At 37.5% G+C, this 12,996-nt stretch overlaps 1 protein-coding gene across 1 annotated transcript in view; it reads left to right on the top strand.

Annotated features, from left to right (window-relative positions):
• The window catches only part of LOC118746001 (integrin-linked protein kinase-like), a 263,182-nt gene extending 253,921 nt beyond the window's left edge, over positions 1–9,261 (top strand). Inside the window, exon 5 of the mRNA XM_036479717.1 lies at positions 9,113–9,261. Within this exon, the coding sequence (XP_036335610.1) occupies positions 9,113–9,178 (66 nt within the window). The 3' untranslated portion in view covers positions 9,179–9,261. The remainder of the gene's footprint in view (positions 1–9,112) is intronic.
• Positions 9,262–12,996: the final 3,735 nt, after the last annotated feature.

The raw sequence follows: 12,996 nt of genomic DNA, 5'->3' as shown, positions 1-12,996 counted from the left end.
CATAGACAATAGACGAAAAAGGCGATTAAGTACTTACGTTTTTATTTGTTCCTGTCACTTTTTCAGACCAAATGTCGATTATTTCAAATGTTTCGAATTTGTGAAAGTCGTCTTAGTTAGGAGCCGTAAATATGCAACACTAGTTGGTGATTTTCCTGCAGGGAACTTACAACTACCAAACACACACACACACTCACACACATATATATACATACATTCTTTCTCCCTGCTGACCTAAATGTGCAAGCGGAGTGAAACGGATTTTTCGCAGTTAAAGTTGTGCCATATTTCCACAAAAGCGAAGCATCCTGCTGCTGGATGGCAGCAAACACTATTTATTTTATTAAGTTTTTAATAGTTTTTTTATTTTCATTTTGCACATTTTAAACCATTTTTGCATTTGCCTTGATTGAATTTTATTTAGAGCTCACAATGTATGTAGCAGTGCTTTTGTTACGGCCAAAGTGGCAGAATTCTCTGCACCAAAATGCTCCTTTCCGTTGAAATAATTTTCGTTTGCTCTTTGTGTAAATTCGTTATACCTATGTTCTAAACTTTTTGGGTATTCAAGTGGAGCATAAATATAAGGAAACTAGCATTTTTATTCAAAGATAATTATCTACTACATACAAACATAAGTACATACCTATTTACATGCTTACATAAAAATAGAATTTATTTGTCTTTTTTGAAAAAATTTATTTATGCCACTCGTATGTTCAGCACGTTACAGGATGCTTTTCGCCATTTAGTTATTAGGGTGTTCGATTATTCGCATTTTTTCCTAAACCGGGTTTGCCGGATTATTCGAAAAATTGCAGTGAAAAAAAACCAGTTCCCGATTTTGAAATTATTAAAAACCGGATAACAGGCTAACCTAATATTCGGGCACGCAGCCAATATTCTGTCAAAAATTTCTCATGCACATACAACTTGTATGGGACCAACCGAAATTGAACGGCGTGCGTATGAAGCGAACTCAATTTCTAAGTTTTGTTCTGCGTGACATTTTGATTTGACTTTTCGCTCAATGAAATCAAATGCTACTTTATTGTATTTTTTCTGACTTTATTCGGTTTTGAGTAGTGCTTTTGCCGCCGTAGCTGAGTGCCTACTGCCACTCGGGAGGTCCGTGATTAAATTTCCGGTCCTTCCAACATCAAAAAAGTATTTTCAAATAGCGCCCGCCCTTCGGCAGACATTGGCAAACCTCCGAGTGTGTATTTCTGCCATAAAAAAGCTACTTCGTAGGCGGAGTAAAAATGTGGATCTCTCCATTTGTGTCACATCAACAAGAAGAACATGTATTAGAGGAGAAGCTCGGCCAAAGTCGCAGAAAACGTTTAAGCGTCAAAAATGTATTTATTGGAATCAAATATTCCCTAATCACCTAGAATATAAATTTAAAACTATTTAGGGATTTCCCTTAAACTTTAAAAGGCTTGGAAAACTTCGAAAACCTCAAATCTTTTATTGAGACGTAAAATTTGTATGAAATGAAAAAAACCGGTTTGTTCGATAAAAAATATTCGGGTTATGCGATATTCGAAAACGCAAGATTTTAAAAGAACCGCCTATAGATTTCCAAAAAACCGGTGAAACCCGGTTTGGAAAAACCGATTCAATCACTCTAATGTGTATCGTAAAACCACTTTAACTGTCAAGAGATAGTGCAAAAATGTACGTGCAAATGTCATGCCAATTTAGTAAGCTTTTGAAAATAACTATGTATGTTTGTATGTGTATATGAATATGCGCAAATAAAATATTTATTCTGTAATTTTGTGATGGCATCATCGGAAGTGCATATGTATGTAGGTGGAAAGAAGAATGTGCTTATACTTTTAGAAAAACATATTTTGCTGCGGATAAAACGTGAATCAGATTACAACTAAACTAAAACGATTCATTTTGTTCTTTTAAATGCAATAGCAAATGCTTTTAGATCTTATCTAAATGAAGAGCAACATTTATTGAAGAGATCGCTCGCTTTTTATATAGATACATAGATAAGTTCAAAATTCTCAACCAGCAAAATGAATTTTATGAGGGAGTAAGGAAAATATCAGTACCCTTTCAATTCACAGATTAGTTAACTCAGAATCGGCAGTTAAATACAGATTTTTGTGCTGAAAAGCTCTAGTTAATTGCCGATTCTGAGTTACCTACGCACTGTGAAATTTACCCTTATTTATACATTATATTAAATTTCCAGAAAAATATTAGTAGATAATGAAATCTTACAGAAAGAAAAGAAAAATTTAACCTATAGCCCGAGTACACGTACACATATAGTTAATGTACACTAGACCGGTGCTATAGAAACAACTTTGCAAATTTCAAAGCTTACTTCAAAAAGATTTTAAGATCATAAAAATGTTCGTCTTTGGCGTGTCCTAAAAACACCCAAAATCTTGGTGAGTCCAAAGCGGGGTTTCTTCATAACTCTTTTATTTATTATTCGGTTCAAAAGTGTGATACATGTGATTTTCGGTTCAAAACCGGTTCGGTCCAAAACTGGTTCACTTCCCTGCTTCAAAGGGCTAAAACTATATTTAAGGGCCTCGCAAGCTACATACCATAAAAGTCGCATTATGAAATTTCACACCGTTAAAAAATAGTTAGTTGTGGTTTCAAGTCCTCTAAATATTTATTTAGCCGTTAAAAACTTTACGACACATGACAATACAATACTTACGGCAACTAGTGAACCACCTAAATATACTGAAATTCCGACAATTTATTATTATGTATTTTCCTTATGATCTAATTGTCCCATGATAATTTTTATGTTGATCAGTTGTCCTGTGATCAGGTGTCTTGTAAACATTTTTTTGTTTTGCAGGCTGAGGTTTTAGATAGTATGGAAGCTCTAAATAATCTAAAATAATTTTGGAAGTGATAAAACAATTTGAGTGACAGTCAAGCTGCAATCAGAGCTGTAAGCTTTTTCACGACTAAGGGTGCGTTCGCACAGAAAGCCGAGTGGCGCTGAGCGAAGCAAGGCGGAACAAAGCGAAGCTGCTTGTGTTCACACTGAACGAAGCAAAGCGGACTGCTGCAAAGATACCACAAAACTTACCGTCAATGAAAAGCGGCAAAAATATTTGCTAAATTTTATTCAAAAGATTCGTTGTAAAATTCGTTTTTATTTGAATATTTTGATATCTTGTTTGCAGCAGCGTCATGAAACATAAAAATTAAATAGAAAATTCAAAATCAAAAAAACTGCTTTGCTTTCAGCTCCAAAACGCTTATGAAAAAGCTTGCTGTATGAACACCTTCATATAGCTACAGCAATTTGAAAGCTTCACTCAGTTCGGCTCCGCTTTCTGTGTGAACGTACCCTAACTGAAAAATTATGCCGACGAACTTGAAAGCGGAGCACGACCAAGCAGATTCTTCTAGGAAAATAACATATTGGTTGTATGCCTTTTGCCACATGCAAGATTTTTTCTATGTCATAGCAAATGAAATCTGGATAAAAAGTACGTCTTATCGAATCTTTACGCAAACTTTGCATAGGTGGATTCGAAAAAATCTCGAAGTTTATGTGAGAGGATATATTTAACACCATCGGATCTCTAAATGGCCATTGTCTTATAGATAGACAGGTGGAGCGGTTTTGAGTATCATTTCGTAGAATCTGCAGAAGCTTCTATGTCTATAAAGAGAAAGAGACAGCTCGTCGTTTTCTCCTGTTACTGTCCTGCGTCAATTGGGACCAATTTCGACTTCTGGGTCACCTTTTTTGACGACCAACCTGTCAATCTGTCTACGGTTACACATACCCATATTGAATAGAGTACAAAGAAGTTCAACTACCATTGATTTTGTTTAAAATTCGTTTTAAAGAACTTCTGTACCTCAAATTTTCAAGTTATTTGAGAGTTTGCTCTAAAAATAGGTGCACATGCACATCATACATATGGACATATGTACGTACATCTAAATTACAACAACAAACACTTGTATAACGGTAATCACCCACAGCGGACCGGCCCGTAGCAACGCAATGAGGTATGTTCCAATGCCGCTACAGCCCCACATTATACTGTCTTGACGCACATGCAAACGCCACTACTATACGATATCATGTATGTTTGTACAAATGTATGCAAAACCTTTTTGTGATTTCCGGGTAAAATTGCCTACTATGTTTCTTTATTTTAGCCTGGCACGTGTCAAAGGCACACAGGCATTTAAATGTGAAAATCGATTTTCTGTACAAACTTTTAACGCAGCCTCTTTTTCACCTCTACTACTGCAACTGACAGCATTTCAACAGTGCGCACATACACATCAAATGGCATCTCTGGCATCCGTGTATGAGCTTTTGTGATGGCGGACACTCTCTTACCCCCACTTGTGAGGGTTTCGTGCACTCGTTGGCCGCTCTCTTTAACCCCTTGTTCTCATACCAATGCATGCTCCACTTTTTTCTTTTACTTTCTCAAGCGTGCAATTTATTTTCTTGTTGTTGTATTTTTGTTGTAGCCAATGTTTTACTGTTGATACTCATTGCTGCCGTTAGCCACTTGACATGAGCATCCTTGTTGAAAATATTTTGTTGTCATAATATTTTCGCAATGCAAGCAAATACGACGACGTGCATACGAAAATGGCTCAAAAGTATGTACCGTGTACGTACATACATATGTGTGTTTTATTCTTAAAAAAAGTAAAACTGGGTGAGTCGGTAGGTAACGGATTTGTAACAGATTGTATGGGAGCTTATATGTACATGCCCTGTCCTAGACCACCCGGCCGTGGCCGGCCCCTCTAAAACGGGGGCAAATGCTTTTTATTGAATAACGCCGGTTTAGAGCAGAAGTGAGATAAACTGACCGGAAGGCAATTTTTTTAAATTAGGCAAACATGTTTTTGTCACAGATTCCAATTTTTCGGACAAAACATAACTTCCGGTTAAAAAAATGCATTTCCGTTCTATTTAACCCTCTCCGGTCGGAACCGGAGGTTGGCAATACAACCAAAAGATAGAGTATCCTCGACTAGTAAATTCACAGTTTTTTGTTATCCAATAAAAACACTTTCACTAATTTAAAAAATCCAGCATCCGGATTCCAACATTCGCTATCGCTAATTTTGATCGCCAAAAATCTCCAAAAGAGTAGTAGGCGCGCCTAGCAATATGTAACATCTAGTTAAATGCCCCTCATACTGTCAGATTTTGCTGATTACACATTGCATGTGTTACTTTTCCACGTTGTATACTTTTAGGCCCCACTGCTTTTCATTTAAAGAATTTTGGCGATGAACATTTTGGGTAGCGATTGTCAAAAATCGACAACAGGACGATTTGAACTTCGAAGGTCATTTTGCGGTTGAAAAAATGACTTCCGAGAAAAAATTAAAAAAAGATAAAATGTATTTATTCCTCAGAATTAAAAAAAAATACTTCCGGTCAGTTTAACCTACTTCCGATCTAAACCGAAAGTCAGTAGTACCACCAAAAGATAGAGCATCCTCGATTTGGTAGGTCATATTTTTGCATTATTCAATAGAAAATATTTTCTTCATTTTAGAGGGGGTGGACGGATGGTCTAGGACCCCCTGTATAAATAAGCACATACAATAGTGTGGTATAGTATGGTAGCGTATGCATAGTATTTAGTAGTAGGCTCATATACATACATAACCACATATGAAAATTTTGAAGCCAGTCATTTATTTTGTCACTTGTCGACATCTATGGTGAATGTAGAGGCTTAAGTAGAGAATTCTGAATTCATATATAGTAAAGGCATTTCACTTCAACATTACTAAATCCAATATAGTCTAATCAATGTAGCTCATGTATACATGTGAACCCGAACTTTTCGTGTGCATTTTTCTTTGTCTCGTGTTATTTGTGAGGGAAGTTTGACAGCTAGAGGCCAGACACGATTAGTGAACTAGAAGGGAATAAACATGCCCCCCTTTTCCAAGAACCTTTTTTTCTCCATGATTTATTTTTTGGTATCTCCATATCAAGTTCCTGTACTCTTCCACAAATACTTCCAGAGATATCGAAAAATCAATTTGTAGGGGATATTCCACGCCCCATTATCAAATAACTCTCATTTTTCTCCATGAATATGGGATTAATTTTACATATTCTTCTTCTTATTTGGCCTTGTAACCGCCTAAGCCATTTTGGCCGAGTTCAACAAAGCACGCCAGTCGTTTCTCTTCTGTGCTAACTGACGCTAATTGGAAATGCCAAGTGAAACCGAGGCCTTCTGCACTTGGTCTTTCCATATCAGTGGGAGCCTCCCTCTTCCTCTGCTACCACCAGGGTGTTCCGAGTTGAATACTTTCAGAGATGGAACGTCGGTTTCCATTTGAACGACTTGGCCAAGCCAGCGGAGCCGGGATAAAACGATATCATGAAAGTATCGATACCTGTACTTGGAAGTAGCATCGAAAGAAGGTATCGGTACCTACTAAGTATCGGTCTAAAAGTATCGATACCCACTTATATCGATATATATAAGAAATGTTTGTATAAAAGAACCCTATCACATATCTATGAATTTTTCTTAAAATAGCTTATGTGACTATCATTTTTGATTTTAGGCGAATGGTACTTAATATTTCTACGAAAAACTTTAAGTTTTAAAACATGTTTTACAAGGATGGTCACCCAAAATGCAAGAAAAAAGTGCAAAGTGCAATAAGTTGCTTTTCAAAAAGTCCACAGAATTTTTGTAACATAATTGTCTTCTTTTTTATGTACGTATTTTATTTGTTATACATAAATATTTATTTTGTACAAAGAGAAAGCGATTGAGATCAAAAAAAAAAAAATTATTTTATAATTTATTTCATACAAATGAATTAATTAATAAAAGTTATCTGTATAACAACACTGTTCAACAGCATTTTTTCGGAGTAACAATAGTATATCTCCGAAAGAAGTAATAATTTTTGGAGGACAAAATTATAGTGTAGTGTTTAGAGTCAAAAGTTACTAAGTCCATTTGTAGAAAATTTACAGGGGAAGAAAAAAACTTTTCAAAACATTTCCTTTAAGAATTTTGCAGAAGGCTCCGTTGCAAATTAAAAGGTTTAGCATTTTTTGTGAGCTTATCGATTTTTCTGTGCCTCTTTTGGACTTAGTAAATTTGGCTTTAGTTGAATATAAAAGGGAAAAAATAAAACAAGCACGTAAGTTAATCCTTTGGAGACGTTGCGTTTTCAATTTACCTTGCTTCCTATATCCAAATATGAGTTTTCACAAAAAGTGGACTTAGCAACTTTTCAATTTAAGCTAGCGATATGTTAATGAGATGATAATTGGTCTTTCTTTGTAGGACTTTCTTTTCATTGGCAACTAAACTGCCAACATTTTTTAACTATTCACAATAATAATTAGATACATAGATAACAAAAAATTCCGCTAATAAAATTGTCACTGAATCGTGTTTCGATACAAGTACTTTCTTTCGATACCTACTCAGTACTCGGTTCAAAAGTATCGATACCAAAAATACTTATCGGACGAAAAGTATCGAGCATGTACTTGTATTTACTAGTATCGTTTTGTCTCTAGTCGCTGTATTTTAATTAGCTGAACTATGTCTACGTCGTTGTAAAGCTCATACAGCTCACCATTCCATCGTTTGCGGTACTCGTCGTCGCCAACGCGTAAAGGCGCGTAAATCTTTCGCCAAATCTTTCTCTCGAACACTCCAAGAGCCGCTTCATCGGATGTTGTCATTGTCCATGCTTCTGCGCCATATACCAGCGCGGGCATGATAAGTGACTTATAGAGTGTGGTTTTCGTACGTCGAGAGAGGACTTTACTCCTGAAATACCTACTCAGTCCAAAGTAGTACTTGTTGGCAAGAGTGATTCTTCGTAGGATTTCCATGCTGACATTATTATCGGTGTTAATGCTGGTTCCCAAGTAATCGAAATTCTCCACCCTCTCGAAATTAAAACTGTCAACACTGACGTGGGTCCCAAGGCGCGAATGCGCTGACTGTTTGTTTGATGACAGGAGATCCTTCGCCTTGCCTTCGTTTACCACCAGACTCATTCGCTTTGCTTCCTTATCCAACATGGAAAATGCAGAACAGACATTACGGTTTTTCTTACCGATGATGCCGATTTCATCGGCATACACCAGCAATTGCACGCTCTTGTAGTAAATTGTTCCTGAGTGGTTCAGTTCTGCGGCTCTTATTATCTTCTCCAACATCAGATTAAAGGAATGACCCGAGAGGGAGTCACCCTGTCTGACACCACGTTTGGTATCAAACCACTCGGAGAGTGGTGGTATTGCTCAACGACATTTTACATACCCGTATCAGCTTAGCGGGGATGCCAAATTCATACGTCGCGGCGTAGAGGCAACTCCTTTTAGTGCTGTCGAAAGTGGCTTGGAAGTCGGCAAATAGATGGTGAGTGTCGATCCTTTTCTAGTGGGTATTTTCCAAGATTTGGTATGTTGTGAATAGCTGGTCTATGTTGGATGTGCCAGGTCTAAAGCCAAAATGATAAGGCCCCATCAGTTCGCTCACAGTGGGCTTCAGTCTTTCGCACAATACGCTCGATAAGACCTTGTAACTTATGCTTAGAAGGCTGTTCCCGCGGTATTTGGTGCGAATGGTGGGGTCGTTTTTCCTGAGGATTGGGCAGAACACACTTAAATTCCAGCCGTTGGGCATACGTTCATCTGACCATATTGTATGTAAATATTCGTGTAAAATATTCTTCGGCTCTGCACCCATGATAAGAATTTATCTGCAATGTTTCTATGGTATGGAAGTCAAGTAAGCTTGATAGCGGTTGAGAGGGTCGGGAAGGAATCAGGCAGTGCCTGACAATTTTCGAAAGCACTAGTAAGGACTCGAAAGGCCTTAGTTGTCGACTGGATATCGGTGTATGTATGTACATGTTTACATCCTTGAGCGGCATTATATTACTTAATTATATTCAATTCGCTCCTTCGTTAATGGCCGCAACCTCTGAGAGACAGATGGGGGTGTTTATCGCAAAAAAACACCGCCAGCTACCCTTCAATGCAACTTCGATTGATTAATGAATAAGTTCACTAGCTCCCAATTTTAAGATTTGTCTAAACTCGACTATGTCTTTGTTTCAGAATTGCGCTTCCCAGCAGCACAACGTCGGTGTCATACTTCGATTTCCAATTGAAAGAGGAAATTGATGAAAGTACAATATCAGCATCTTGCAGTAATTCGGCCATTAGCAGTACAACAACAACAGTGACAGTTGGCAGTAATTTCGTAGGAGCGGCAACTGATCACAGTGTCCGCGGCACCAGTTGGCACAATAGCAACGCTAACGGTAATTTCGAAGGCATTGGCGTCGCGCCAGTGGCAGCATCACCAACACTGACACCACCCACACCGATTAGTCCACGTGAATCGCAAAGTCCCGATGGTCATACGTCGGTTAGTTCGACCGGGTCCAGTGATACCATATCAGGTAAGTTAGCAAAATATTTTCTCCGATTTTGTATACAATTAATTTCCTTCAAATAATTCGAACAAGATTAACCAAGCATATGTTACTACATAACATGGCAGGGACAGTAAACGCTTGCCATGTGCTGGTGAATAAAATTTCATTTCCAAATTTCCTAAATAAAAAAAAAACAAAAAAAAAAACAAATAGAAAATGAGTAGCAAGTTGACATGCGAAATGCAAAGTCTATGTTGCATGTATGCTGTAGCAGTCACATTAGCAACAAAAACAATCGCTATGTATACAAGATACAGTTATTGTAAAATGTTAAAGAAATGAGTGGGGATTTTGTTTACTGTATTTTGTGAACTTTTTGACCGCCACTTTCTGTCGGTTATCTTAAGGGAATGTCCAAAATGTCTCATAAACATGTTATGTAATGTGATGGCAAGCTACAACAAGGGCAACAAGCTGAGCTGTGCAGCTAAATATTTCCTTGTTGCGATAGCACGCTCCAACGATGCTGTTACAATTTTCCCTTGGGCCGCTAAGAAACACTTTTATTTATGGATATTTTGCCAAGATTTTGCTTTTATGGTCCTTGTTATTGTTGCATTTCAGTCTCCTCCTAACCCAATGTTGTAAGCAGCAACTTTTGTTTAGCACAGTGGGTCGATGATTAAATTTCTATACACTCTTCCTAAAGTTTTAGATTTTCAACTTATATTAAAACTTCATATTTACATATATCCACCTGGCAAAGGAAATCTGCTTTGGAAGGAAGTCACAGGTCAAAATTCCAGACCGATAGGTCTAGTCAAATGGTTTACCTGAACTAGATCCCAGACAAGTACACTATTATACAGGCGGATCAAAGATGGAGGGCAGAGTAGGAACGGGTGTCTTTGGATCTGGCACCAAACTTTCTATTGCAATGGGTATTTGGTCCATTTCAGGCCTAGGTACTAGCAATCCCAATTTGTGTCAAACTGAACCTTGAGAAGGGTTTAAAACGGTGCCTTTCTAGTTATCTTTTCGGATTGCCAGGGGACCATTAGGTCCCTATCCAATAGGACGATCATCGCCAGGCTCGTCAAGAAGTGCTTTGACAGTATCCAACTCTTGGCAGCAAGGAACACGGTATTACCTATCACCATGCACCGGATTGGTTTTTTCACAGACGGATTGCCGTCTTTGCCATGAAGACAAGGATACGACGAAGCACATTGGGGCTCAAACATAAAAAGTGAGCCTAACCACAGTCTCAGTCTCAGTTTTTGCAGTGATGAAGTGAGCTCAAGCTTAAGAATTTGTACTGAAAATCGATTCAGAGCTTAAGCTCGTTTTTTATGCATGATGGCCATTTTGTGTGATTGTCCAGCATTAGCCAGACTAAGATTGCAATACCTCAGTTCTTCCACAGTCGTTGCCCTTAAGGTTAGAAATTCGCCCACCAAGAAACTTTTAACTTTTATTTGGGACGCTGATAACATCCTGGGCCGTCACGGTTAGGAACCATCATAGGCATACGAAATATCTTCTAGATCGCGGTGCCCCTTGTTTCTGTTGCATTCATAAAATTTACATTACATTAAATTATGTTCTCATCCTGATCGTGGAGATGTTTGAAAAACTCTTTCAAGACGGTAACCATTATCAATTAATTGGATAAAAGTTTTCGTGTAGAGCAGTAATTTTCTATAAGTTATTTCAATACTCAGCTCTTATCTCTTCCCTGTCAGCATAGGGGTTTCATGGCAAGGGAGGTTTCTGGTCTTATTGACGGGGCAGCTGCTGCTTACCCTGCTATGCTATCAAACTCCACGCTATCCTGTTTGTATATGTTGTCCGAGACCCATGCCTTCTTGTCCTTGTCTATAGCTCACGTATTTCCTAATATTGCCGTTTTGAGCAACCATCTGATTTTCAGGGCAACCATATCGCCTGACAAAGCTTCAAAGGGCAGAAAATGTGCCTCTTTTGCCATACAAGAGTGTGACATTTGCTTGCCTCTATTTTAGAATCGAACACGAAAAGAGAAAGGGGCAATCAAAAGGCGAAATTTTTTGGTAGAAACGAAAACCCCATTAGTGCCACGCCACTATCGCTTTAACTTTCAGATTTTCGTCAGCCGGAAGATGACAGATGGCGAAGGAGACTAAAAGGGCTTAGGGCCATTTACTTCTATTTAGCTATACCTTCATCGGTTTTAGAATCATTTGTGCAAAATATCTTTAGGTGCAGGCTTCAAAAATTTGTTATAGAATTCTCCGGATCCAGGTCGCTTTGCTGTCTAGTTTGGTTTTGAATATTTTCTTAAAGGCTGTCGCCTTGTCCATGTCTTCTCTTTTAAACTGGGATATGATAACTTTTGTTTTGATTCCCGCATCGAATCTTTTTGAGATCACTCAACCAATACTTGTGCTATCTCTCGTGAAGTTTGAGAGGTCCTTCTTTGCGGTATGTTTTATGACTATATGCGGTGGCTTCAGGTCAAGCATGGCCTCCAAGGCTGTAGTGAGGCAGATGCGTATGCCGCCTGCTTAAGCCTAGTGAACGATCCAATCACCATGTTGAAGACGTTGCTTTTGACCCTTGGCTCCGTTTCACTTTTATTTTCCGGCCAGTCTTCTGCACACGATTAAAGCCCGCGTGGGTATTGAAGTCCGTTTTAAGCAGTTGGAAAAAAATACCCCAGAATGCGGCGCTTTTTTTATTAAGTATATGTATATTAGGGTGGCCGAAAAACAGTAAAGTCGGAAATGTAATGCTCTCACCTCCTAAGATTGTTCTATATCGAAAAAAGTATGCCCCTATTTTTTATTTTGATACCAACAAATATTTAGAGGTCGCTCAAAGCGCTCAAAGTTTTCCATGTATTTTTATATGGGGAAAAAACAACTTTTCGTAGAAATTGTATAGAAATCTTGAAAATCAATATTTTTCGATCGGAAAACTCTGGTTCTCTTCAGGAGACTTTCAATAATAATACCCGATTGTTTATTTAACCATTTTTTAATACTAATGATTTTTTATTGGTCGCCCCATTGAATTTTTCGGGTAATTTTTTTAGAGTAAAATTATAGGTACCAACTGAAAGAGGAAATTTCTTTACAATTAAAAAAAAATAAAATTTTTTGGATTCACAAGGACGAATATGTAATTTTTTAGCTGATAAAGCTAGAAGGACGAAATTCGAGGATGTTATCGAGTTTGTATAAGTCCTTAACATAAAGTTTTTAAAAAACAATTATTGCAAAATTTCAAGGATAAATTTTAAAAGGATATTTATAGAAAAAATTGAATCTGATTAAATTCTACAGAATTTCCTTCTTTAATTTGATACCCATACTTCTTCACTAAGTACATTTCAATGAATTTTTTTAATCATTTTTACCGACTTTGTTTTTTGTGTGTAAAATTTACTATCGTACGGTGTTATATGTATAATGAGCTCGGCATTTAAGAAAAAACTATTAATGATTGAATAAAAAAAAGAAATATAGCCAATACTGGTCAAGAAAAGGAGTTTCTATTATTGCCATCAGTGCAAATTCC

Source organism: Rhagoletis pomonella, unplaced genomic scaffold (assembly GCF_013731165.1).
Source record: "Rhagoletis pomonella isolate Grant_MI unplaced genomic scaffold, Rhpom_1.0 Rhpom_scaffold_00010, whole genome shotgun sequence".
Lineage (NCBI taxonomy): Eukaryota > Metazoa > Arthropoda > Insecta > Diptera > Tephritidae > Rhagoletis > Rhagoletis pomonella.
The sequence above is the reverse complement of the archived record's forward strand: the minus strand, read 5'-3'. Positions and strand labels throughout refer to the sequence as shown.